This window comes from Hyperolius riggenbachi, chromosome 5 (genome assembly GCF_040937935.1).
Source record: "Hyperolius riggenbachi isolate aHypRig1 chromosome 5, aHypRig1.pri, whole genome shotgun sequence".
Lineage (NCBI taxonomy): Eukaryota > Metazoa > Chordata > Amphibia > Anura > Hyperoliidae > Hyperolius > Hyperolius riggenbachi.
In genome coordinates this window covers 5,223,254-5,250,849 of record NC_090650.1, presented here as the reverse complement: position 1 = coordinate 5,250,849, position 27,596 = coordinate 5,223,254, and the positions used below count along the sequence as shown (strand labels likewise).

The window sequence follows — 27,596 nt, the reverse complement described above, 5'->3', positions numbered from 1 at the left end:
GAAGTATATTTGTCCTCGAACAAAATGCACTATTCCCCTATGTTTGAATTTTCCCCTATGTTTCTTTCACTTACAGTGAGCACTAGTAATCCGACTGATTTGGACGAATTCATTTCCTCATGGGGTATGCTCAAGAATTCTTTTATTTGCACAAGCTCTCCCCGGATGGTAGGGTAGTGGCATGGCCCAGCAACCAGAATAGTGTGCATGGGAATAGGCAAGCTGGCTGACATATTTGTAAAGGTCCTGTTTAAGGAATCATCCATGAAGAGATGGACTACTGTAGTTCCAAAGCCTGTTAGAAGGATCCATCTGAAAATGGTGCCTGCAAATAATTGCGCACAGTGTTGCCGCTAATCCGTTTGGCGCTTATCGCTATTTAATGTTAAAGCCTTATCGTTATTTAGCTCTGTTTATTTTATTGAAAATTGGTGTTAACACACAGAACCCTCTCTGTACCTATCCCTAACCCCTAGACCTCCCTGGTGGTGCCTAACCCTAAGCACCCCCCTGGTGGTGCCTAACCCTAAGAACTCCCCTGGTGGTGCCTAACCCTAAGCACTCCCCTGGTGGTGCCTAACCCTAAGCACTCCCCTGGTGGTGCCTAACCCTAAGCACTCCCCTGGTGGTGCCTAACCCTAAGCACTCCCCTGGTGGTGCCTAACCCTAAGCACTCCCCTGGTGGTGCCTAACCCTAAGCACTCCCCTGGTGGTGCCTAACCCTAAGCACCCCCCTGGTGGTGCCTAACCCTAAGCACCCCCCTGGTGGTGCCTAACCCTAAGCACCCCCCTAGTGGTGCCTAACCCTAACCACCCCCCTGGTGGTGCCTAACCCTAACCACCCCCCCTGGTGGTGCCTAACCCTAACCACCCCCCTGGTGGTGCCTAACCCTTACCACCCCCCCTGGTGGTGCCTAGCCACCCCCCTGGTGGTGCCTAACCCTAACCACCCCCCTGGTGGTGCCTAATCCTAAGCACCCCCCCTGGTGGTGCCTAACCCTAAGCACCCCCTGGTGGTGCCTAACCCTAACCACCCCGCTGGTGGTGCCTAACCCTAAGCACCCCCCTGGTGGTGCCTAACCCTAACCACCCCCCTGGTGGTGCCTAACCCTAACCACCCCCCTGGTGGTGCCTAACCCTTACCACCCCCCTGGTGGTGCCTAGCCACCCCCTGGTGGTGCCTAACCCTAACCACCCCGCTGGTGGTGCCTAACCCTAAGCACCCCCCTGGTGGTGCCTAACCCTAAGCACCCCCCTGGTGGTGCCTAACCCTAAGCACCCCCCTGGTGGTGCCTAACCCTAAGCACCCCCCTGGTGGTGCCTAACCCTAAGCACCCCCCCTGGTGGTGCCTAACCCTAAATCTCCCCTGGTTGGTGCCTAATCCTAACCTTGACAGTGTTACATTAAATCAGTTGACCGTTTTGCAGTTAAATAACGTCTGCAGTTTGGCTTATGTAGGGCGCTATTGATAAATAACGTTACTGTGTGCCATTTTTCTTCTTTTTTCCCTGTGCGCCATTATTATGCAATACTAACGATAAATGGCGATAAGCGTATCTTTTTAATGTGGCGCCATTTTTATGCATAGGCACTGTGCGCCATTATTCACTGATCCGTAAGCAACAGCAACATAAGAAAGAAGTCATATTTATAGAACATTTTACTCTGGGACAAATGTATATCCTATATGTATGTGTAGCAGGCATTTTACAATTTTTTTTTTTTATTTTTTTTTTTTGCAATACAGTAGAATCCTTTTATAGTAAACTCCAAGGTAAATGATCAAGTAGTTTACTATATCAGAATTGGTCATTCATTGTATTTTTATACAGACGCATTTGCTGGGACCTGAGGACTGAGTTTACTATATCAGAGTTTAATATAATGAGATTCTACTGAAGCGGTCCTTTGTGTTTGAATACTTAAACGACATCATGGATATGTGATCAGCAGCACAACCAAATGAACAATAGGTTATAAAGGACGGACATTCCTGGACTCTCAGATTACATCCGGAAACAGGAAACCTACAGAAAATCTCATAGCAACAGCTGAACTGAACCGAATGCCGGGATTATGTCATGTGAGCACAATACCGTTGTATATACAACTGACTGAACCTCAGTGTGAAGTAATGCAGGGAGGCTTTGTAGGCAGGGCTGGGTAAAGGCGAGAGAGGCTCCAGTCCCTGGGCGAAGTGTAGGAGGGGGCGCAGGGCGGGGCAGAGGCGAGAGAGGCTCCAGTCCCTGTGCGAAGTGTAGGAGGGGCGCAGGGTGAGGCAAAGAGGCTCCAGTCCCTGTGCGAAGTGTAGGAGGGGGCGCAGGGTGAGGCAAAGAGGCTCCAGTCCCTGTGCGAAGTGTAGGAGGGGGCGCAGGGTGAGGCAGAGGGGCTCCAGCCTCAAGGCGCAGTGTAGGAGGGGGCGCGGGGCAGAGGCGAGAGAGGCTCCAGCCTCAGGGCGCAGTGTAGGAGGGGGCGCAGGGCGAGGCAAAGGCGAGAGAGGCTCCAGCCTCAGGGCGCAGTGTAGGAGGGGGTGCAGGGCAAGGCAGAGGCAAGAGGGGGTGCACAACTCACTCAGCTATCATTCCCCTATTGTGTTTGAATCAAAGAGAAATAAGAGAAGGGGATACATGGCAGTGACTTCAAGCCAGATAACTAGAGATTAAGGTGTTGGGGGCCCTGGGGCACCTCTTACTATAATAGCAAGCAGTGTGTGACGGCTAGGGTGGGAGGGATGGGGGAGGAGCCTCTTAGTGTAATAGCAATCAGCGTGTGACGGCTGGGGTGGGAGGGATGGAGGGGCGCACTTTGCTGTCTCAGTCTTGGCTGCTGGAGGACCTGGTCCCGGCTCTGTTTGTAGGATGTACATGGGGCCACATAACTACGGTGACCATACATCTCGCTTTACCCGGGACGCGTCCCGACTTCGGGGTCCGTTGTCCCAGGCTGCATGAGGTCCCAGGAAACGTCCCGCTTTTAGCCACGCGACGTCGTATCTGCATGAACTGGCTGCGGAGTCTATAGACGCCGTGCCAGTTCATTGCCTGCAGCCCCGCTCCAGCCTGCATACTCTTACGTTCCGGCAGGCGAGCAGGGCTACTGGAAGATGGCTGCCGAAGCCCTGTACTGGAGACTATTTCTGTCTCCAGTACAGGGCTTCGGGCGCCATCTTGTCGTAGCCCTGTTCTGACTGTCAAGTTGTCAACGCAGGAGACTGCAGTGCAGGAGCAAGATGGTCCCGGGAGAAGCACCAGAGACTTCTCTCAGGTGAGTAAATGCTTTTTTTTTTTACAGGTGAAATGTTGCCCACATTGTGTTTATTTTCTGCTGACATGTTGCTCACATTGCGTTTATTTTGTGCTGAAATGTTGCCCCCATTGCGTTTACTTTGTGCTGACATGTTGCCCCCATTGCGTTTGTTTTGTGCTGAAATGTTGCCCACATTGGGTTTATTTTGTGCTGACATGCTGTCCACATTGGGTTTATTTTGTGCTGACATGTTGCCCACATTGCGTTTATTTTGTGCTGACATGTTGCCCATTGCGTTTATTTTGTGCTGACATGTTGCCCATTGCGTTTATTTTGTGCTGACATGTTGCTCACATTGCGTTTACTTTCTGCTGACATGTTGCCCATTGCGTTTATTTTGTGGTGTGTAGGGTAACTGTTGCTGCATTTATTATTTAATGGTCATAGTTGGCTATGTTTGCTGCTTTGGGGTTACGGTATACTATTAAATAGCATCACACAGTTTCTGCACACCCATGATGCGAATCCTCGTTTGACCACATCATGGCGTAAACACTGCTTTCTTATGCCTCGCTGTTACATCATTATACTAGCTCCGCCCATACAATGTCATGGCCACGCCCATTTTCCAGCACGGCGCAGCCCCCCCCATTTTTCGGCGCCCCCCCCCCCCCCCCCCCCCCCACTCCCGTCCCAGGTTGAACCGACAAAAATCTGGTCACTCTAACGCACTCGAGTGACACTGAGATGCCAGACGGAGCTGGGATTTCACAGGAAAATTACCCTTCTGGAAAAGATCTGATCAACTAATGTGACCTACATCTGTTATTATGGTGGATATGATTATTATTATTACCAGCAAGTAGTAAACTACCCCCCTCCCTCGCTCATCCCCCGCCCACTATTCAGTACCCCACCCCCCCCACTAACTAACCCCCCCATATGCCCCACCACTCAGTACCCCCCTCCCTCGCTCATCCCCCGCCCACCATTCAGTACCCCACCCCCCCCACTAACTAACCCCCCTATATGCCCCACCACTCAGTACCCCCCCTCCCTCATCCCCCGCCCACCATTCAGTACCCCACCCCCCGCTAACTAACCCCCCATATGCCCCACCCACTTGTCCACCACTCAGTTCCCCCCTCCCACATCCCCCGCCCACCATTCAGTACCCTACCCCCTGCACTTCCTCACATCCCCTGCCCACCACTAGCTAACCCCCCACATGCCCCACCCACTTGTCCACCACTCAGTACCCCCCTCCCATATCCCCGCCCGCTCATCCACCACTCACTACCCCCCCCCCCCCCACACACACACACATTCCTTGCCCGATCGTCCATCACTCACTACCCTGCCCCTCGCTATCCCTGCGCCCCGCTATCCCCCGCCCCCTGCTCCACCACTCGCTACCCACACACACACACGCAAAGTCCGTCTCACTCATCTTTTGCTCTACTTTTTTCACCTCTATGTAAGCAGTTCCTTTCTATACATGCACTTTAGTGTGACTTTATTTTTAGTTCAAATTTTACTTCCTCTTCAATGTGGAAATGTTGACATCTTGCTTCCGCTTTACTCAATCATGTACCAACAGCAGCATTATAGCTGAAAATACTTTCACTGACTATTCTCAAAAATGTCACTAACAGAGCGCCAAGACTGCTGATGGCCCAGGGATCCCCCTCTTCACTGGGTCTGTTCCTTCCAATCAGGAGTTATGTGACAACAGCCAATCAGGGGCTTCTATATAGACAGTAACAAGTTCAGGCCTAGGAGAGAATGGTGAGAGCTCCCTATAATGCTAACAAGTCTGCTTCTGTCTCACAGGTTGTCCGCATTCAGAACATCCACTCTGATGATCCAGTGGTGACCACAGTGTACGCCAATAACGGCTCCGTCCTGCAGGGGTCCTCGTGTGCTGCTGTGTGGAAGAACAAGCTGCTGGTGGGGACAGTCTTCCACAAAGCCCTCTACTGCCAGCTGGAGTAACAGAGAACTGACTCCCCCCAGCCAGATCACATCGGAGGACACACAATTCCTGCTGACAATAAATCCCATATCCGGGCACATTTCTTATAAGCATTTAACAGGATTACTTCTACACCCAGGGCTGTTTCTAGGCAAATGCGATCCAGGCGAAGGCAAAGTTACAATAATACAGCCTCTGTATTAGGCAGGGGACACACTTGTCTTTCAGTTTTCTCTGTGTGTTTTTCTGTATACATTTTGTATGCAGAAGAACGCGCACGTCTTTTCACAGCAGCGTCTGTAACTTATAGAGAAAACTCACAAAATGTGCAGAATTATCCTGTATACGTTTTTTTTTTCTGTGCGCGAACAATGCATCAAGTGTGAACTAGCACATTTATTGACATGAGTTCTCAGTTTTTCTGTGCAGAAAATGTGCACAAAAACAGTCAAGTGTGTCCCCTACCTAAAGGGGCACTATGGCAAAAAAAAAATAGTAAAATTTGAAATATGTGCAAACAGACAAATAAGAAGTATGTTTGGGGGTAGTATTTGTGTATGTGTAGTGTAAAGTGTAGGAGGGGTGTATGTGTGGTATGTGTGGTATGTGTGGTATGTGTGGTATGTGTGGTATGTGTGGTATGTGTGGTATGTGTGGGATGGATGGGAGTAGTGTTAGGTGTGTGTGGGGGGGGGGGGGGGGGGGAGAGGAAGTGTTAGGAGTAGATTGGGGGAGGGTTAGTGTAATAGATAGGATATTGAAAGCTATAGTTGAATATTAGTATAATTACCGATAGTCTTACTATTGTCCATCGTTTTAGTAGCCCAGCCCCACCTTCCTGCTTTTTGATACCCTATCAGACTGACACGTAGAGGGTGTGAGCAGGCAGAATGTGGTTTTGGAGGAGGAAATGAGGCTCTCTGAATGGAATGCAAAGTTGAAACTTTTTTTCCTCGAACCTTTATTTTTTTTTATAATTCATATAATACAACGTGCTTTAAGTGCAGAAACTGGGGGTCTCCGGGTGTACGAGAAGGGGCGACGCACAAACATGGACATGTGATGTGAAACCTCCTACTGAATGTGGGAGATGGCCAGTCACACCTGGGTCATATCAGGTCACAATGAAAATGGTCTCTTACATCTGGGTCATATCAGGTCACAATGATTACGGCCAGTCACACCTGGGTCATATCAGGCCACAATGAGAATGGTCTATCACACCTGGGTCATATCAGGCCACAATGAGAATGGCCTTTCACACCTGGGTCATATCAGGCCACAATGAGAATGGCCTTTCACACCTGGGTCATAGACTAACCAGCAAGCTCATGGTGACCCAGAACTCATTGGGGTGTGTAAGGGACTACAATGGTCCTAAAAGCCCCCTTACTAAGATGTTAAGAAAAACAAAAGTTTGCTTTCCTAAAACAGAAATAATTTGGGATAATTCAGGTTGGAGCGAGCTTGAGATGTCTCCCAGTGCATCACTGCTGAATATATGCAAATTAACCATTGTACCCTTAAGGTTCGTATACACGTCCGATAAAGATCGTTCGTTACGAACGATTCGTGACGTTTACACGATATTCAAATTAGACCGAAAAGATCGTTCTTAATGAACGATTGTGTACACACATGAACGATATAAGTATAAAGTACTGAACGACGAACGATAAAAAAATGCGTGCGCAAACGGAAGTGACGTTATGACAGGCAATAAGAACATGCGTACTACTCCACAGATAATCATTATCGGACGATCTTTGTACACACTGCAACGATTGAACGATTATCTTTCGAAAAAATCCGCCGGGTTGGATCGGTCGGATTGAACGATAACGGTCGTTATCGTCCAAAAAAACGATCGTTGGAAAATTTGGAACGCACGATTATCGGTCCGATTGTCGTTATCGTTCGTTTTCGAACGATCGTTATCGTACGTGTGTACTCAGCTTTAGAAGCTAAACACACCTCCAGAACGGCTGGAATGCAATGATGTGTCAGCTTGTTAAATTGTACAGAGCCATAACAATCCAGCATGCATGCAGACTGTTTCGGATTGTTTGATCCTCATCAGTGCATGGCATGGATTAATTTGGCTCTATGGAGTAGGGCTTGGTCAATGGTTAATTTGCATATATTCAGCAGTGGTGCCTGTGAGACATCTCGAGCTCACACCTGGGTCATATCAGGCCACAATGAGAATGGCCTTTCACACCTGGGTCATATCAGGCCACAATGAGAATAGCCTTTCACACCTGGGTCATATCAGGCCACAATGAGAATGGCCTTTCACACCTGGGTCATATCAGGCTACAATGAGAATGGCCTTTCACATCTGGGTCATATCAGGCCACAATGAGAATGGCCTCTCACACCTGGGTCATATCAGGCCACATTGACAATGGGACAGAATGTCATATGGATCATTTTTAAGAAAAGCTGTTGAGAAGTAAAGCAATTCTTTCTACAGATCTCGTGTCTCAGGTTTTTCCTGAATATCCGGTGATGGCGAGATATGAGGGAGTGTGGAATCTGCAGCCATTTATGGTGCAACCCATCTGACAGATCGCCTGCGGGGCAGAGACGGCCTGCACTGCCCTGAGCTGAGGTGACACGTGGGTGGGGGCAATTCCTGTTCCTGTCACAGCTTACTATTCACCTTTAGACCCGGAGGGAATTCGGAAGGCATTCAGCACTAGGGATGATCAACAAGATACAAATTGTTCTGAAATTATGCACATTTTTATGCAAATTTATGCAGTTTGGAAATGGTCCAATCAGTTTAATCCCAGGTTTAAATGGATTGGTCCATTTCCAATCTGCATATATTTGCATAAAAATTTGCATACAATTGCATCAACTCGGAATAATTTGCATATCGGTGATGCTCATCCCTATTCAGCACTACAGGCAAAGTAACCTTTTGGATTGGTTGGTGAGTCCACACACAGTACAATTTAGATTGTATGAACAATCATCAATCTCGTCCAGAAATCAGGTAAGCTGCCACCACTTCTCAGTTGATGGCAAGACGATGATATTCTAACTCTAGCTAGTCCTGTAAGTAAAAGGGCTATTGCTTGGCCTAACAATATTTTTTTTAATAAAAACAGTAATGGTAACGTTCTCTCTGAAAGGCAGGATTCCTTGCAGAGCATATACAGAACAAGCGCTTAGGCCGAAAGGGATTCATCATTTATTTCATAATGAAATCATGGAAGATATTTTTATTACAAAAAAGTTGTCAAAAAAAATCTAACAAAAGAAAGAGGTTTAATACAGCAAAATGTTGGGAAAAATAAAGTAACACTTGATAAAGTCTGAGCATGGAATCCTGTCTATGGAATGATGGTGTCCATTAGTAGTGGTAAGAGAAAGGACCGCACTCCAGAATGTGTGTGGGCTGGTGCCGGACTTCTAGGCTTTAAGACGTCATTCAAGAAGAAGAGGTCCGCACACAGACTTACAGAACAACCACACATGTTATAATTTAAGTAGGCCTCAGTTACTTGGCCTGAGTTTTATGTAAAAGGCTTGTCCGCAGTGTATGCCTTTAAAATAAATAGAGGTTTTGTGATGCAGGCAGAGGCATCTCAGGGTCTGCGTGTAGCAGAGGATACCCGCAGATACTGAGAACATGTTCCTAACAGAAGGCCATCGGCCACTCTGACCTCAACAGGAACAGAAAACATTGGCTATGTTTACTAAACATCCACATGCCTGCATCTGGGTCAAGTGCCTCATTGATTATTAATCAAGTAGGTGTGTATGATGACACCGCGAGTGGGTCCACCAATAATCTGGTCTAGGGGGTGGCGAAGATGATGTCATATTTAACTCTTTCCTAGTCAGTATTAAAGGCTGAGGGAGCTACGAGAGGTCACTTCTGCTTCTGCTTCTTCCTTCTGCACTAGCTAGCAAGGCTGACTGGGACGACTTCTAAGCATGTTCTTCCTTTCTGTAATCTGATATAATGTATGCTGTACATAGATAGTTTAGTCTAACGTAGTTAGGAAGAAGGTACCTGATAGACTCCAGCAGGGAGTCTAATCACGAGCTTGTAATGCAACATGAAGATTGGCATGGCTAGGATATGATGTATGTATCTATCTGTATTCCTGTTTCCTGAATAAATAACGTAAACATTGAAGAAGCCTGAGAAAGTCTATATCCTGTTTGCGGTGTGGAAAGTCAAGTGATCTCACAGTCTGTGAGACGATGGTGTCGAAGCAAGGTGATTAGAACAGTTTATAACAGTGGTGCTGAAATCCTTCCCTGCCTAGCAATACAGGCAGACGGGGCCGGGGCCGAAGAAAGTGGTTTCAAGATATTCCACAGCAAAACAAGCGGAATAGACGGACACGGACTGTAAAGCTTATCAAGCTGATACTGATAAGCTGGGGTGAGTGTGTGGGAGCCGAGCACACACGGGCTGCAATTCGAGGGAACCAGCGGCGACACTCGTGGATGTTAAACTTTGACTGTAAGTGCACATCAGTCATAGCCTAAACCGGATCGCAGGTGACTGGAACGCTCCGAGGCCGGCTGGCAGCTGCCGCTGGATATCGATCCGCTGAGCCAGTGTGGGTACACAGAGATGACGCTCAGGAGTTCCAGAGATCCACTCAGTGTCGTGAAAAAGTTGCCATAAGCTGGTCGAATTCGCAGGCTTACGAAGTCCTCTGCTTAGGCAAGTATGTTTTACGTTGTTATGTTGCATTATCTTTATTGTATGAGAGGAGGATAATGTGCTCTGTGTTTTGTGTTACTTGCAGCGTGGAGGCTGCGGGTTTCGCATCTTGTAAATACAGAATGTGTTTTCAGAGTTTATGCGCTTTGATTGTTTCTTAGGATTCGATGTTCCTGTGTGGCAGATGTTTTGTTTTCTCTCTCTCTGGGTTTTGTTTTGTTTTTCTCTCCCTGTCCAGAGACTGGGCAGGATGATAGATAAAGGAGGGGGGTCCCCCGCGGCAGAGGGAAACCAACAGTGTTAGTGGTGGACAGGGGAGAGAGGTAGCCGAGTAGACAGGAGAGGGAAGGAGAGAACAGTTGTAAAACTTAGAAGTAAGTTTTTTCTCGGTGAGCTGTTTTTTTTCTTTTTTCTTTTTTTTCGGGGAGCTGGGTGGACAGCCCTTGTCTCTGGGTAGCTGTGTAAGTTCGCATAGTGACAGCTGAGATAATGGGTGAGGTTTTTGTTTGTCTTTCCTCCGTGCGTTTCCAGTCAGAGTTGCTAACATGCTTGTACATATCCGCATCTGTTATGTTGTTCAGCCAGCTCGTCTGTTGTTCGTCTCAGCAGTACTAGCCGTTAATGTTAGTGATGGGAATTCCGGCTCTTCTCAGAGAATCGGCTATTCTGAATCGGCTCCCATTAAAGAGCCGGCTCTTACGGCTCTGAATCGGCTCTTCATTAAATATCACTAGACACCACTCAGAATCGGATTAAAAGCCCCGCCCCCGTCTCCATGCCAACTCCAGACTACTTCTCTGACTGAGGCAATCCCTCCTGCTACTGCTCTGCTCTGCCCCAAACACTTCTACAAGCTGCAAGAGGAGGACTACATCTCCCAGAATACCTCAGGGCCCTTTATTACGGAGCAAAGCAGAGCTAAAAGGGGCGGCTGAGGCATCGGCTCTTCTCAGAGTGAGCATCGGCTCCTCTGATTCACTTCAAAGAGCCGGCTCTTAGAGCCGGCTCGTTCGCGAACGACCCATCACTAGTTAATGTGGTTTAGAGTTATGCGGCGTGCTGTAGTAGTTCTGAGTTATGGCTGAGATAAGCTGCAGGTGATTTGTGGGGAGAGGGAGTTTTCCACGTCCCAAGGATTTCTCCTTAGGTTTTTACGGACATCCAGGAATGTATGATTTTTTTTTACTCTGCATTGTGGATAGATGCTTTGTAATTATGCATAAAATGTTTGTTCTGTTTGTATTTTGTTTTATCTCCTAAGATATAGAAACGAGAGGCTGCTATGGGAGCAGCCATCTTAGCTGGCAGTCCAGGACTCAAAATGGCGGCAGTGGAGAGAGCCCGCCCCCGAGAGTCATGGCCCCCACACGTCATGGCAGGGGGGGAGGAGGGGCTGGGGGATCCACGTCACGTCAGGCTGTGCTCGCGGCTCCGGGCAGAGCAGCTGAAAGGGAGGGGGGTAGAAATACAGAGACATGCTACTGTGTGTCTCGGGTCTCAAAGTATTTCCCCAGAGGTTTTCCCTGAGTCCGTGGAAAGGAATGCCAGGATACGTGCAACAAGCTATTACTGTATGATTAGCAGGAGCACGGATAGGAAAAGTGTCCCAGCTAGGTGCAGGGACACACGTAGCAGTGCAGGTCAGGGAAGTGTCTGTACTGAGTTGCTTACGGGATTATTCCTGTAAGTGGGGCACCTTAATGGGTGGTGCAGCATGAGTTCCCAATAGAGTATAGGGGGGGACAGTGCATCAGGGGGGTGCCGGAGTTGGAAAAAAGGGAGTTGACCAATTCGGGTTTCCGTCGCCGCTTCTGCAGAGCGGTAACGTTTTTTTCCGGTTTTTGTCGTGGACAGGGCCAGAGCTTGACTGAGTGGTCTATGCTGGGCTGGAGCTGTTTTTTTTGTGCGTTTTTTTTCGTCCACTGATTGGTCAAATATGTTTTTTCCAGCTCCTATCAATTGTAACACAAAGAACAAAAACTGACCGCAGTTCTTGGGGCAATTATACAGATGATAGCATTGCCGTTTACAGAGTGACAGTGTATCAGTACGCTGTTTGCCATGTGACTACCTACCATGTGGGTATTCAGGGATCTGCATACAGGCATGCGACGCTGGTATGCTTAGCCCTGCACCCTGTGTAGTTTAAGTGCAAAGTGCTCCTTCCTACAGGGAGGCAGCCGTTTTTTTTGGTAGTCTAGGTAGTGGCACGGCAAACATTGATCAGAGGGTACAACACACAGAACTTCTAGCAGAGCTGGTATCGCGAGGAAGTTCTAGATAAGTAAATGCGATAATGAGTAAGAGCATTGCAGGCTCACCCGCAAAGCAGCATCAGGTGTGGCATCCGTAATCTGTGCATGCGACGGCCGCGTATGGACAGATGAGGGGGGATGTGGAGTGAGCTGCAATGGGGTGAGAGCTTCCAAAGGTGAAGTCCGCGGGAGCATATTGTAAACAGGTAAGTACTGAGGATAGTACTGAGGTAGGGGGGTGAAGTTTAACTCCAATCTACCAATAAGAGTAAACAGAGTTCATGAGAACCATAAAACAACGAGATCAATTACGGTATATATTGATCAATTTAAAGGGTAAAGAGTACAAGCCACAGGGCGAATCCCAAATCATTAATAAGAATTGATTTGTTTGTATTTCGATTTCAGGTGTTTGGCAATATGGAATTGAGACAGCTGCAGTGCTGGCAGCAAAGATGGAGATGTCAGTCGGATAAGCGAAAGGTTCCAGATGCCAATCTAAGCTTGGAGAACAGCGAGATTCCTGAGATTGGAAAGAGACTAAAAAGCGAGATTCCTGAAATTGGAAAGAGACTAAAACACGAGATTCCTGAAATCGGAAAGAGACTAAAACATGAGATTCCTGAAATTGGAAAGAGACTAAAACACGAGATTTCGGAGATCGGAAAGAGACTAACAAAACTGTCTGAGCAAAGCATAATGCAAAGTGCTAATGTTTTTCTTTCCCAAGGTGGTGCTTTTATAATGAAGAGTACCGTGCTGATGGTGATCCTAGGTTGCCATTCCGTCCTAGGAGAACGAAGAGAGGACATTCTCATGTATAATAAGGGGTTAATGAGAATGCAAGGCCCAAGCATGTTAATGTTGGGTGACAAAGGTACTGATCCTTTCACACCTCCCTCTGATTGGCACAGATGGACCAAGCAGGGATGGAGGGAAAGAGCACTTGTGCCAGGAGAAAACAAATTTCATGGCACAATGGGGGTGAAAGGTCTGAAGGGTCAGGTGTGCGGGCAGTGGGAATTGAATGGCAGTATAAATCTGCTATTGAGTACCACACTCCCAGAATCGATGCACCGATCCAAAGGTTTGTTAAAAGGTACATTGCAGTACAATGGGTACGTGCAAAAGGTGGAGTGTAGTGTTGGGCGAACAGTGTTCGCCACTGTTCGGGTTCTGCAGAACATCACCCTGTTCGGGTGATGTTCGAGTTCGGCCGAACACCTGACGGTGCTCGGCCAAACCGTTCGGCCACATGGCCGAACTAAGAGCGCATGGCCGAACGTTCCCCGAACGTTCGGCTAGCGCTGTGATTGGCCGAACGGGTCACGTGGTTCGGGCCCGAACGCGCTCTGATTGGCCGAACGGTCACGTGGTTCGGGTAAATAAATACCTGAACCACGTCATATCTCCGCCATTTGTCTGTGGGTTTAGCTTTGGGTAGGCAGGCAGGGTAGTTCGCTCTCCAGCCACGCTAGCCAGGGTCCCCCCCAGTCATTGTGTGTCGCTGCTGGGAACAGTAGTACACCGCTCGCTCAGCCACACTATATATAGCATTGTTTACTGCCACTGTGTACCTCGCTCAGCCACGCTATATATATATAGCATTGTGTTTTCTGACACTCTGTGTACACGGCTTAGCCTGACTAATATAGCATTGTGTGTACTGCCACTGTGCACCTCGCTCAGCCACGCTATATATAGCATTGTGTTTTCTGACACTCTGTGTACACGGCTTAGCCTGACTAATATAGCATTGTGTGTACTGCCACTGTGCACCTCGCTCAGCCACGCTATATATAGCATTGTGTTTTCTGACACTCTGTGTACACGGCTTAGCCTGACTATATAGCATTGTGTGTACTGCCACTGTGCACCTCGCTCAGCCACGCTATATATAGCATTGTGTTTACTGCCACTCTGTGTACACGGCTCAGCCAGACTATATAGCATTGTGTGTACTGCCACTCTGTGTACACCGCTCAGCCAGACTATATAGCATTGTGTGTACTGCCACTCTGTGTACACGGCTCAGCCAGACTATATAGCATTGTGTGTACTGCCACTCTGTGTACACCGCTCAGCCAGACTATATAGCATTGCGTACTCTGCCAGTCAGTGTGTATATTGCTGGGATCAGTAATACTCCACTCACCGCCAACCACTATATGAGCTCACCATGAGTTCCTCAGAGACCTCCGCTGTGAGCAGCACTCCCAACAACAGCAACAGCCAACGCCCCACGCAAGCTATAACATCCACTACAGCAGCCAGTGGTCAGCAGCAGCCCTCTCCGGAGGAGAATGTTGTGTCCATCGGTCCGTCGCCAGAACGATTAATGAGGGCTGCCATTGAGGAGATGATGGGGCCTGATGTGGAGGAGGAGGTCGGGCTCAGGCCAGCATCCCAAGTTAATGTTGAGGACGATGAGGGGTCTGTGTCTGGGGATGTTGGGGTGGCAGAGGTGGTGGGTGGGTCAGACTCAGGAGAAGAGTTGTATGATGAGGATGATGATCGGGACCATCTGTATGTGCCTCAGAGTCCGACCCCGGAAAACATGTTGTATCGTGTGTTTAGGTACTAAAATCTGCGTTCCCACTTCCCAGTACTGCCTGCAGTGCCCGGCTCCACGGATCCATATAATTTTTTGGGCAGCACTATCAAACTGTGGTACTATGAGTGAGTTGCCATGGTCCTTCTGTGCTGCCTGTCACACTCACCGTCTGTCTGCAGATGGATTGTTCAACACAGCTACGCCATCTGACATGTAGTCCTGGACCTTGACCATCTTCTCTAGGCGATTGGTGTTGGAGGACGTGGAACTGCCCGATTGCTGTTCTGTGGGCTGCTGCATGGGTGTCAGAAAATGTTCCCACTCCAAGGACACTGCCAATACCATTCCCTTTTGGGCACTAGCAGCAGCTTGTGTTCTTTGCTGCCCTCCTGGTCCTCCTGGGTTTGCTGAAGTCAGTCTGTCAGCGTACAACTGGCTAGAGAAGGAGGAGGATGTCAATCTCCTCTCTAAAGTCTCCATCCTCAAGGGCCTGCTGGAATTGTTCCATTTTTGACCTGTCTGACACTTTCTTCAATCAGTTTTTTAACATTGTGTTTGTATAAACTGGGTATAAACCCAGTAATTGGTGTTGTCCAGATTCCAGAATAATGAATAATAATGAATAGTGGATAATGCGCGGGCCGCGTTCAATGCAGTCTAGCATGAATTGAGCCATGTGTGCCAGAGAGTCCTGCCAGACTCCTCTATCTTCATGTTCTTGTAAGCGTTGTGATTGTTGTGATGCACCATATTCGTCACCAGCATCACTTTCTTCCTCTTCTGCTGTCCTTTCCCGCTAAATTGTGGAAGTCCAACGTGCACCGCTCTGTCCCTCGGCAGTGGGGGCATCCAATTCCTGCTCCAACTCCAGCTGTTCCTCGTCCTGTTCTTTATCATAGCTGGGACCAGCGTTTCCTGAGGCAGGTTGCCTGATGTTGGTATCATCACGCTGATCGTTTTCATCTTCAGAATCCCCCACTTGCATCATGCCAGCGGTTTCCATCTTCAACATTGATTTCTTCAGTAAACACAGCAGTGGTATTGTAATGCTGACTGTAGAGTTGTCACTGCTCAGTCACGCAACGTGGATTGCTCAAAATTTTGGAGGACTTGGCAGAGATCCAACATGGTGGCCCAATCAGATCCACAGAAGCTTGGTAGCTACTAGCTGCTGGAATGCGCCTCGGCACTGCGCAAAAGCGTGCTAGCATGTGCAGCGTAGAATTCCAGCGCGTAGGCAGGGACATCACCCAGCGAGCGATGGTGCGCTAGATTGAAGCGCTCCTGCATCTCTTGGTGAGTCCTTCAGAAGCGGTACTGGACTTTTAACAATGTTTTTTTTTTTTTCCTTCAACAGAAGATCTGCCACGTTGGAGTGAGGAGGACGCCGCCGACCCCGACACCAAGCTGAACCCCGGCGAACTCCAAGCAGAGGATCTTCAGGAACCCTCAAGGCTTTGAGCAAGCTGAGGAGGATCAGCAGTCCCGACGAGACCTCTCCTCATATGCGACTGAGTGCAGTGGAGCTCCCCAGAACAACCTCTCAGTTGTCACTTTGTCACTGGTCAGGTCACTTTGTCACTTTGTCACTTTGTCATTTTGTCACTTTGTCAGTTGTCACTTTGTCACTGGTCACTTTGTCACTTGTCACTTTGTCATTTTGTCACTTGTCACTTTGTCACTTGTCACTTTGTCAGTTGTCACTTTGTCACTGGTCACTTTGTCACTTGTCACTTTGTCATTTTGTCACTTGTCACTTTGTCACTTGTCACTTCTCACTTTGTCACTTCTCACTTTGTCACTTGTCACTTTGTCATTTTGTCACTTGTCACTTTGTCACTTGTCACTTTGTCACTTGTCACTTTGTCATTTTGTCACTTGTCACTTTGTCACTTGTCACTTCTCACTTTGTCACTTGTCACTTTGTCATTTTGTCACTTGTCACTTTGTCACTTGTCACTTTGTCACTTGTCACTTTGTCATTTTGTCACTTGTCACTTTGTCACTTGTCACTTCTCACTTTGTCACTTGTCACTTTGTCATTTTGTCACTTGTCACTTGTCACTTGTCACTTGTCACTTTGTCATTTTGTCACTTTGTCACTTTGTCACTGGTCACTTTGTCACTTGGTCACTTGTCCAGATGATCTCGGTACACCTCCTGAGATTCAAATTCCTGCACACATTGCTCTGGGATTTGGGTGTGATGAATGATGCATCTAACTGGCCACCGGAAGCAATTAAGGTCTTCAAAACATTGAAAGCAGCTTTCTGTTCCGCCCCCATTTTGCGTCATGTTGAGTTGTTGACGTCATGTTCATCCTCGGCCTCGCCTTGCATTTCAGTGTGAGGTGCATTTTCCACAGAAAAAGGTTGTGAATCCGGGCACAACATTTGTGGCTGTTCCATTGACCTTTCACAGGTAGAAGATTGTGGGGGTGGGAATAGCTCCTCCGAATAGCCCATTGTGTCCTGAAAACTACTCATTGCATTGCTTTGCGCACACATTTTTTTGTCCTCATGCAAGGCCTGAGTTGCACCTGAAAGCGTGGCCTTCTCCTCCTGCGCCTCCTCCTGTTCCATCACATCTGCTGCTGCTGGGTTAGCGTTGACGCCCGGTCCCTGTTTATTGAACCTCTTATCTTTATTACATTTATGACTGCATGGCGGTAAAAAGCATGCTATCCGCACGCTTCTTGTCCTCATGCAAGGCCTGGGTTGTTGTGTCTCAAAAAGCATGGCCTTCTCCTCCTGCGCCTGCTCCTGTTCCATCACGTGTGCTGCTTCTGCTGGGTTACCGTTACCGGTCCCTTTTCCTGGAACCTCTTCTCTGTATTACATTTATGACTGCATGGCGACAAAAAGCATGTTACCTGTCCAAAGAAACATGACATTTTCCACATTTAAAAGACAGTTTTTCCTTTGAAACTTTACAATCAATTTTCTCAAAAACTATAAGCTCTTTTTCAAATATTTTTTTTCCTCTTGTACCCACTCCCAAGGTGCACATACCCTGCTAATTTGGGGTATGTAGCATGTAAGGAGGCTTTACAAACCACAAAAGTTCGGGTCCCCATTGACTTCCATTATGTTCGGAGTTCGGGTCGAACACCCGAACATCGCGGCCATGTTCGGCCTGTTCGGCCCGAACATCTAGATGTTCGCCCAACACTAGTGGAGTGTGTGATTCAGGGGTACCTTGTCTTGGTTATGCAGAGTGAGATGGTTCCAGATTGGAGAGGAACGAGCAGGAGGCGTCAATTCTCTTACCAGAGAGACGCAGGGGACAACATCGCACTCTGGAGCTACCAACAGAGAGTGCCTCTGAAACAACTATACACACGTAAAGGCTGGAAAGCCGAGGGTGGGTGGTTCTCGAAACAAGAAGTAAAAATCGAGATCAAGCCACATTTCCAGGTGACAAAGAGGGTGGGGAGAGCGGTCCCAGGGGAGGGAAAGCCCACACAGGGAACCCCATTCATACCACACGGGTCACAACAGGGGACGATATTACACAGTCCATATGCAACAGCTTATCCTCATGATAGTTGGGTAAGTGAAGAGGTACTCTTAATCGAACGATTGCAGAGAGTACAGTCTTCCCGACCTCAGGTACATAGTGTGCCTCAGGACATAAGGGGGGAAGAGGTCCAATCAAGACAGCTGGGGACATATTTTGTCAGCGAGAGATTGGACAAGGGGAGGTATATTACTTTTCCTGGAGAAGGATCTTTTGCATGGCAGCTTCGAGATGTTTGGGTGAACAAATGGAAACGGTGCAACATTCCTTTAGGCACCGCTACTTCCTTAGTTCCCACCTTAACCCGTGTCTTACACCAGGACCTGAGAGGTCAACCTTTTTTGGTGCTAGACGGGGAGGTGAAGCAAGTAGAGTTGTCCTCATGCGGGCAATTCTTGCAGAAGTACCTGCGTTGGCCGGGGCAAGTCAAATTTAGTGAAGAAACCTGCAGGCTCAATAACGCAGAATGCGAGGCTACCATTCAAAAGATCCACCCTGAAGCCCAACCGATAGTTCCGGTGGCTGAAGGAAAGGTTTGGTTTTTTAACATAAGTTCTAATGATACATTCAAGGTATATTCTCATAATTGTTCCGATAAGGGGGAGTTTCCAAGGGGAACATATTGGGTGAGTGGAGATCCCATATGGATCCTGTCATCCAGGTTTGATGACGTTGTTTTTCAAATTGGTAAGAAAAATCTAAAATGCAAAGTTTCACGGGTAGATCCCGTCCTGAAAGAGAACACGATATGGGACAAAGGGGAACAGGGTTTGATCCAAGACGACCACATTTTGTTACAAAGGTTAAACAAACAGTACACTAAGTTAGAGGTAAGATTTCACCATGATACAGGTGATCTTAACGAGGTAGAACACAAAAATGAGCAGGTGAGTTCCAGTCTGCCCTGGTGGACAAAGGTTCCGGTGATGTTCCAGGGACACTCGGACTGGGCCTCTGCGGTTCCAAAGTTCTTTCTACACCCACTGGTCGTCTGGATGGGGATGACAACTTTAGGCATCATTATCCAGGTGAGGTTGCGTGTTAAAATTACGTAAAACAAATTAACCTGGTCCAGAGATTGGTGCCTCATAAACAATCTCCTGAACCGATATTTTCAAATTAAGGGATATACAGGGTTACGGGTATAGGTTTAGTAGTACCTGTGATGGAGCTGATTGTATAAAGGCGCTCTTTTAGAAGGCGCCTGGCAATGCTCCATGGAGTAACAACCAAACGAGTTTCACTTTTCTGTGGTCATGCAAGTTTGTGAGTGATACGGAAGTGACGCAAATGCTGAGCATGTGGTATAGAGGGACTTAGAAGTAGGGCCTCCCCAGAGAGCCAAGAGGTCTTGCTCTCTCTCTTCCAGGGGTAATCGCCGAGAGCAGAGAAGTTGTGTGAGCACGAACATCGAGAAGTGAAACATAAAATAAAAGAAACCAGGTACTGGGAGGTTCAGACGCTGGGATCTGCGGGTCAAGCCGTTTTATTATTATTATTATTTAGTATTTATATAGCGCCGACATATTACGCAGCGCTGTACAGTGCATATATATATATATATCTTGTCACTAACTGTCCCTCAAAGGAGCTCACAATCTAATCCCTACCATTGCCATATGTCTATATTATGTAGTGTAAGTACTGTAGTCTAGGGCCAATTTTAGGGGGAGCCAATTAACTTATCTGTATGTTTTTGGAATGTGGGAGGAAACCGGAGTGCCCGGAGGAAACCCACGCAGACACGGAGAGAACATACAAACTCTTTGCAGATAGTGCCCTGGCCGGGATTCGAACCAGGGACCCAGCGCTGCAAGGCGAGAGAGCTAACCACTACGCCACCGTGCTGCCCCTTTAGGGGGGATTGTTATAATTTAAGTAGGCCTCAGTTACTTGGCCTGAGTTTTATGTAAAAGGCTTGTCCGCAGTGTATGCCTTTAAAATATGCCTTTAAAATAAATAGAGGTTTTGTGATGCAGGCAGAGGCATCTCAGGGTCTGCGTGTAGCAGAGGATACACGCAGATACTGAGAACATGTTCCTAAAAGAAGGCCATCGGACTACTCTGACCTCAACCACAGTAACAAAAAACATTGGCCATGTTTACTAAACATCCACGGTCCTGCATATAGGCCAAATGCCTCATTGATTATTAATCAAGTAGGTGTGTATGAGGACACCACGAGTGGGTCCACCAATAATCTGGTCTAGTGGGTGGCGAAGATGATGTCATATTTAACTCTTTCCTAGTCAGTATTAAAGGCTGAGGGAGCTACGAGAGGTCACTTCTGCTTCTTCCTTCTGCACTAGCTAGCAAGGCTGACTGGGACGACTTCTAAGCATGTTCTTCCTTTCTGTAATCTGATATAATGTATGCTGTACATAGGTAGTTTAGTGTAACGTAGTTAGGAAGAAGGTACCTGATAGACTCCAGCAGGGAGTCTAATCACGAGCTTGTAATGCAACATGAAGATTGGCATGGCTAGGATATGATGTATGTATCTATCTGTATTCCTGTTTCCTGAATAAATAACGTAAACATTGAAGAAGCCTGAGAAAGTCTATATCCTGTTTGCGGTGTGGAAAGTCAAGTGATCTCGCAGTCTGTGAGACGATGGTGTCGAAGCAAGGTGATTAGAACAGTTTATAACAACACACACCTCTTCTTCTTGAATGACATTAGTAGTGGGAAGTCCAAGAAAGTCCTTTGTTATTGCAGATGGCTTCAGGATGGATGGATCAGCATGGAAAGACACTTAGGCCTGGAGCACACCAAAAACCGCTAGCAGATCGGCAAAATGCTAGCAGATTTTTCTTATTTTTCTGTAGCATTTCACCTAGCATTTTGCGGTTTTGTAAAGCGTTTTTGGTGTAGTAGATTTCATATATTGTTACAGTAAAGCTGTTACTGAACAGCTTCTGTAACAAAAACGCCGGCAAAACCGCTCTGAACTGCCGTTTTTCAGAGCGGTTTGCGTTTTTCCTATACTGAACATTGAGGCAGAAACGCATCCGCAATCCAAAAAATGCCTCACCCCGGGAGTATGCGTTTCAGCAAAACGCCTCCCGCTCTGGTGTGCACCAGCCCATTGAGATACATTGACCAAGCGGATCCCGGCTGCAAAAACGCCGAAAAACCCGCTCGGTGTGCACCAGCCCTGACAGTGTGTGTGTTCAGACTATTAACCCTCTCTCTCCTGGGGTGGAGATCGTAATGAGAGATGGGCAGACTCTGCCATCTGATCCAGTTCCACCCCTCTCATTACAGGAATATCTAGAAATGTCATATCTCTGTGACAATACATCAGACAGTGATTATGATAACAATTATGGATTCCCGGCCTCCCGGGTTCTCTGGTGTTCACAGACACCAAACACTGATGAGTTATTATGTTTCATATCTCAGAAATGAATAACTCAGCATCTCTAAACATTCATTTCCATTTGAATACCCCTCTCTCTGCGTGGCAACGCCCTGGCATAGACAGAAATAAGAAAATAAGACCAAAGACTATTAATCTGGGGAGATCTGAAGATCAGCCCCCTCTCCACTCCCACCTGGTTTCCTGGCTTCTTTTCATGCTGTCAGACCAACGATTTACCGTATTGGTCTGGACCCTTCCTTGTCAGTTTCCCTGTGATCCCGGACGGTACCAGAGATGCCTGCTAGGTTCCGGTATGTCGCTTAGTTGGCTCTGGTGGAGGTTTTTTTGGTTTTATTTAGTGATACTCCTTCAGATTCTAGGGAATTGAAATTCCCGAATTTCCGATCAAAAATTTACATTTTTTATCGGAACTCGGAATTTAGAATTCTGCGGAAGTCCGATTTGCCGCAACTCTGTAATGTTAGCCCAATTGCAGAACTCGGAAGTATTGGACCAATCGGAGAATGTAGAATTTTTCAGCATAATATGGATTACGGTAACTTTAGACTTAATCACAAGATTTTCTGCAATTTTTTTTGTCTTTTTTTTGTATTCTCTGATGCTAAAAATAACAAATAAAATAATCCTCGGAAAATTGACTTCGGGGAAAATCAGAATTTCAGCAGAATCAGAAATCGGCATCTCCAACCGTCCCTAGTTATATTCAGGGGCGTGGCTAGGATCCTAAGAGATCTGGGGCACTTTTGGGCACTGCAGATGGAAAATGAGCTTAAAGGGGAACTGAAGAGAGAGGTATAAGGAGGCTGCCGTGTCTGTTTCCTTTTAAGCAATACCAGTTGCCTGGCTGTCCTGCTGATCCTCTGCCTCTAATACTATTAGCCATAGCCCCTGAACAAGCATGCAGCAGATCAGGTGTTTCAGACTTTATAGTCAGATCTAACAAGACTAGCTGCATGCTTGTTTCTGGTGTTATTCAGATACTACTGCAGAGAAATAAACCAGCAGGGCTGCCAGGCAGCTGGTATTGATTAAAAGGAAATAAATATGGCAGCCTCCGTATACCTCTTACTTCAGTTTCCCTTTAACAGCAGTCTAAGAAGGCCTGCCCATTAATAATAAAATAAAAAAAACTAAAAATAGAGCATACCACATAAAAAGGCAGTGTTACTTAAAGAAAACCTGTTAGAAAAAAAAACCTCCCCTGGGGGGTACTCACCTCGGGTGGGGGAAGCCTCCGGATCCTATCGAGACTTCCTCTGTCCTCCTCTGTCCCATGGCGGCGGCGATAATGGTCCCCGAACAGCGGGGATGTAAATATTTACCTTCCCGGCTCCAGCACAGGCGCAGTATCAGCTCTCCGCCTCGGAGATAGGTGGAAATAGACGATCTCTGCCAGGCCGCTCTACTGCGCAGGCACAAATCTCCTGCAAGTCTCTTGCGCCTGCGTAGTAGAGCGGACCCAACAGAGATCGGCTATTTCCGCCTATCTCCGTGCTGAGAGCCGCAACACCGCCACCTGCTGGAGCCAGGAAAGTAAATAAATCAGCGCTTGTCGGGGGAGGATTGCCGGACACGCGTATGTTAAAAAGGGGCGCTGGGAAAAAAGGGCGCGGGGTTTTAAACGATAAGCATGGATAACGTTTAAAAATGTATTGTACTGTATTTCATTTAAAATTAATGTTTTATAAAGTTATAAATCATTAAATAATGTGCATTAAATCGGCAATTGTAAAAACGTTAATCTTTCGTTTAAATAGTGAAACGTATAATAACGTTTAAAAAAAAATTACTAAGTAACCCTCCCTGTACCTACCCCTAACCCCTAGACCCCCCTGTTGATGCCTAAACCTAAGACCCCCCCTGTTAGTGCCTAAGTAACCCTCCCTGTACCTACCCCTAACCCCTAGACCCCCCTGTTAGTGCCTAAACCTAAGACCCCCCTGTTGGTGCCTAAACCTAAGACCCCCCTGTTGGTGCCTAAACCTAAGACCCCCTGTTGGTGCCTAAACCTAAGACCCCCCTGTTGGTGCCTAAACCTAAGACCCCTGTTGGTGCCTAAACCTAAGACCCCCCCTGTTGGTGCCTAAACCTAAGACCCCCTGTTGGTGCCTAAACCTAAGACCCCCCTGCTGGTGCCTAAACCTAAGACCCCCCTGTTGGTGCCTAAACCTAAGACCCCCCTGTTGGTGCCTAAACCTAAGACCCCCCTGTTGGTGCCTACACCTAAGACCCCCCTGTGATAAGCAATAATAACGTTTCAAAAACATATTGTGCGGTTTTTTTGGTTTAAAAATAATGGTGCCTAAACCTAAGACCCCCCTGCTGGTGCCTAAACCTAAGACCCCCCTGTTGGTGCCTAAACCTAAGACCCCCCTGTTGGTGCCTAAACCTAAGACCCCCCCTGTTAGTGCCTAAGTAACCCTCCCTGTACCTACCCCTAACCCCTAGACCCCCCTGTTAGTGCCTAAACCTAAGACCCCCCTGTTGGTGCCTAAACCTAAGACCCCCCTGTTGGTGCCTAAACCTAAGACCCCCTGTTGGTGCCTAAACCTAAGACCCCCCTGCTGGTGCCTAAACCTAAGACCCCCCTGTTGGTGCCTAAACCTAAGACCCCCCTGTTGGTGCCTAAACCTAAGACCCCCCTGTTGGTGCCTAAACCTAAGACCCCCCTGTTGGTGCCTACACCTAAGACCCCCCTGTGATAAGCATTAATAACGTTTCAAAAACATATTGTGCGTTTTTTTTGGTTTAAAAATAATGTAAAAAAAAAAAAAATTGTACTGTTTTTCGTTTAAAAATAATGTTTGAAAAAAATATTGTACTGTTTTTCGTTTAAAAATAATATTAAAAAATGTATAAATCATTAAATAATGTGTAATCATGAGAAGCAGTAACAAAACATTAAGTCTCCGGGCGCCGCTTTTAAAACGTTATTTTTCTCCGGCGCCCTTTTTTCCTATCGGGCGCCCATTAAACGATATTTATTATGGGAGTGAATGGCGGCGCCCGATTTTTCCACTAGCCTCCTGCGCCCTTTTTTACTGTTACCGCCGGACACTCAGGGGGAGCCAGCGCTGGACTGCCTGCAGCTACAGGGGAGGGGGAAGCCTCATTGGGACCCTGAGGCTTTCACCTCCCAAGGTGAGTTCCCTCCCCCCCCAGGGGAACTTGTTCTTGTTACAGGAATGATTGCACAGCAGCTGACAATTTACTCTGCTTCATTTAGGCTGGTTTCACAGTGGGACGTTACAGGCGCACGTTAGAGCAGCCTGTAACGCAGCCCACCGCACAGTAATGAAAAATCAATGGGGCTGTTCACAGTGCGGACGTTGCGTTACATTGTAACGCTGCGTCACAAGGCAACGTACTGCATGCAGTACTTTAGACGCGGCTGAGCCGCGTTAGACTGCTTGCACATGCTCACTAATGTTGGGGAGGAGCGGAGAGCGGCCAGGCACATGGCTAATTAATATGCACTGCACGTTATGACGTGCAGTGTTTACTTCCTGGAGCAGCCGCTCTGTGCGGCGATTGGCCGGCGGGACCACGTGATGCCGCATGCGCACAAGAGTGCGCATCACCGCATCACTGACGCCAGAGTGAGCTGCACAACGCGGCTCACTCTGACGTCCAGATCCAGGACCACCAGGCGTTGACTTAGGGGGACGTTATGCGACCTTAACGCCCCCTCTAACGCAACGTCCTGGTGTGAAATTAGTCTCATATGACATGCTGCAGCTCAACACAATGGGCTCTATTCACTAACAGGCAAAAACAACGCAAAATTTTACCGCTATATTTCCGCCAGCGGTAAACTCTTCCACATTCACTAATATTTTCCGCATGCGGGAAAAAAGATAAGGAAACAGCCATTATTCATGCGGGAATCATGCGGTGAAAAGGTCGCATGAAAAAGTGTTTAAAAAAAAAAAAAGTCCAGCAAGCACAGCCCATAAGCCTCCAGACTTCATTAAAGTCAATGGGATGCGGAATATATCACCTACTATTTGTAGGTGATAAAAAAAAAAATCGGTAATTAACGACGAAATGATGCGCCTGAACATTTGTGAGAATTGATTTTTTATTGCGGAAAATACCGACTTTTGCGGAAATTTTTCCGCATGAATCCCGCACTTTTACCGCACTTTGCGGAACATTTTGAGAATTTCAACTTGACGGTATTTTGGTCGCAAACTTCCCGCATGTACTTTACCGCATGTGGGAAGTCTTTGAGAATAGAGCCCAATAGCACACTGGCTGGCTGTGAGTCTGTGACAAACACACTGCTCACCCTCAGCCACTCCATTCCTCCTCAGGAAAGTACACAGTACAAACATGCTGCCCCTGAAATCTCTGCGCCTGATGCATATGTTTCACCTTGGCCTTGCTTCATGAGAGAACCGGCCTTGTGTATGAAATGTTGTAACTCGAGTCATTTGTAAGCAGGGGACTGTCTGTAGTACATGTATATGTACATAAACACATGCAGACACAAATTCTCCATTCCTGAGGCTAGAAGCACACTTAAAGAGAGTCTGAAGCAATATAAATTACCAAAGCTGATTCGCTGCATTCCCGCTTGCAGAACGAGGTACTTATCCCCCCGAAATCCCTGGGGAAAAATTCTGTGATCGCTTCCTGGTAGAGGCAGAGCTTTGCACAGTAGCTCTGCCTCTGCTCCAGTTAATCTCCGGCTCTCCCCACCTCTCTGTTTTCTTTTCACTGAGAGAGGCGGGAGGAGGTGAAGATTGACTGGACTGGAGGCAGAGCTACAGCACAAAGCTCTTCCTCCCCCCCCCCCCCCAAGCAGCAAAATCCACAACCTGGAAAGTCATGGAATTTTGCCCCGGGCTTTTGGGGGGATAAATACTCGTTCTGCCGCGGGAATGCGGCAAATCAGCTTTGATCTTAATACTTAAGATAACTGGGCAATAAAAAGAGGTCATTTATATGGCTTCAGACTCTCTTTAAGCTGGGTACACACATGAGATAAAAGTCTTTGGAAAAGTAAAGATGAAAGATAATCTGCAGATAATCTTTGTAAAAAAAAGTTCACAAAAGACCTCGATAGATAGCAACAAAAGATACTTATCTCTCAATCTTTCAGATTAATCCCGGTCAGTGGCATAGTTAGGGCATTTTTGACACCCAGTGCAGACAATTTACCGACACCTCTCCACCCCCCCCCCCCCCCCCTTGAAACAAAAAAAACAAAAGTGAAGCGTGCTGCTGAAAAAAATGGGTGTGGCCATGACATCACATGGGCGGAGCTAACTAATGTAACTGTGTAACAGTAAGGCAGTGGGCTAATATAGGTAGCCAGAATAGTTGCCCCAGTATAGGTTAGTTAGGTAGGTGCCTCCAATATATGTAGCCAGTATAGTTGCCACCAGTATAGGCTAGCTAGGTAAATAGGTGCCCCCAATACAGGTTAGATAAGTAGATGCCCCCAGTATAGGTTAGATAGGTAGGTGCCCCCAGTATAGATTACATAGGTAGCTGCCCCCCCCCCCAGTATAGGTTAGATAGGTAGGTGCCTCCAGTATAGGTTAGATAGGTAGCTGCCCCCCAGTATAGGTTAGATTGGTAGGTGCCCCCAGTATAGATTAGATAGGTAGCTGTCCCCCAGTATAGGTTAGATAGGTAGCTGCCCCAGTATAGGTTAGATAGGTAGGTGCCCCCCAGTATAGGTTAGATTAGGTAGCTGCCCCCCAGTATAGGTTAGATTGGTAGCTGCCCCCAGTATAGGTTAGGTAGCTGCCCCCCAGTATAGGTTAGATTAGGTAGCTCCCCCCCCAGTATAGGTTAGATAGGTAATTGCCCCCCAGTATAGGTTAGATTAGGTAGCTCCCGCCCAGTATAGGTTAGATTAGGTAGCTGCCCCCCAGTATAGGTTAGATAGGTAGCTGCCCCCCAGTATAGGTTAGGTGGGTAGGTGCCCCCCATCCCCATAATGGAGGGGGGA

The 27,596-nt window shown here is 47.4% G+C and overlaps 1 protein-coding gene across 1 annotated transcript in view; it reads left to right on the top strand.

Moving 5' to 3' along the window:
• Positions 1 to 5,332, top strand: part of LOC137517959 (serum paraoxonase/arylesterase 2-like) — a 62,438-nt gene extending 57,106 nt beyond the window's left edge. Inside the window, exon 9 of the mRNA XM_068235046.1 lies at positions 5,081 to 5,332. Coding sequence (XP_068091147.1) covers positions 5,081 to 5,242 — 162 coding nt within the window. The 3' untranslated portion in view covers positions 5,243 to 5,332. The remainder of the gene's footprint in view (positions 1 to 5,080) is intronic.
• The last annotated feature ends 22,264 nt before the right edge of the window (positions 5,333 to 27,596 follow it).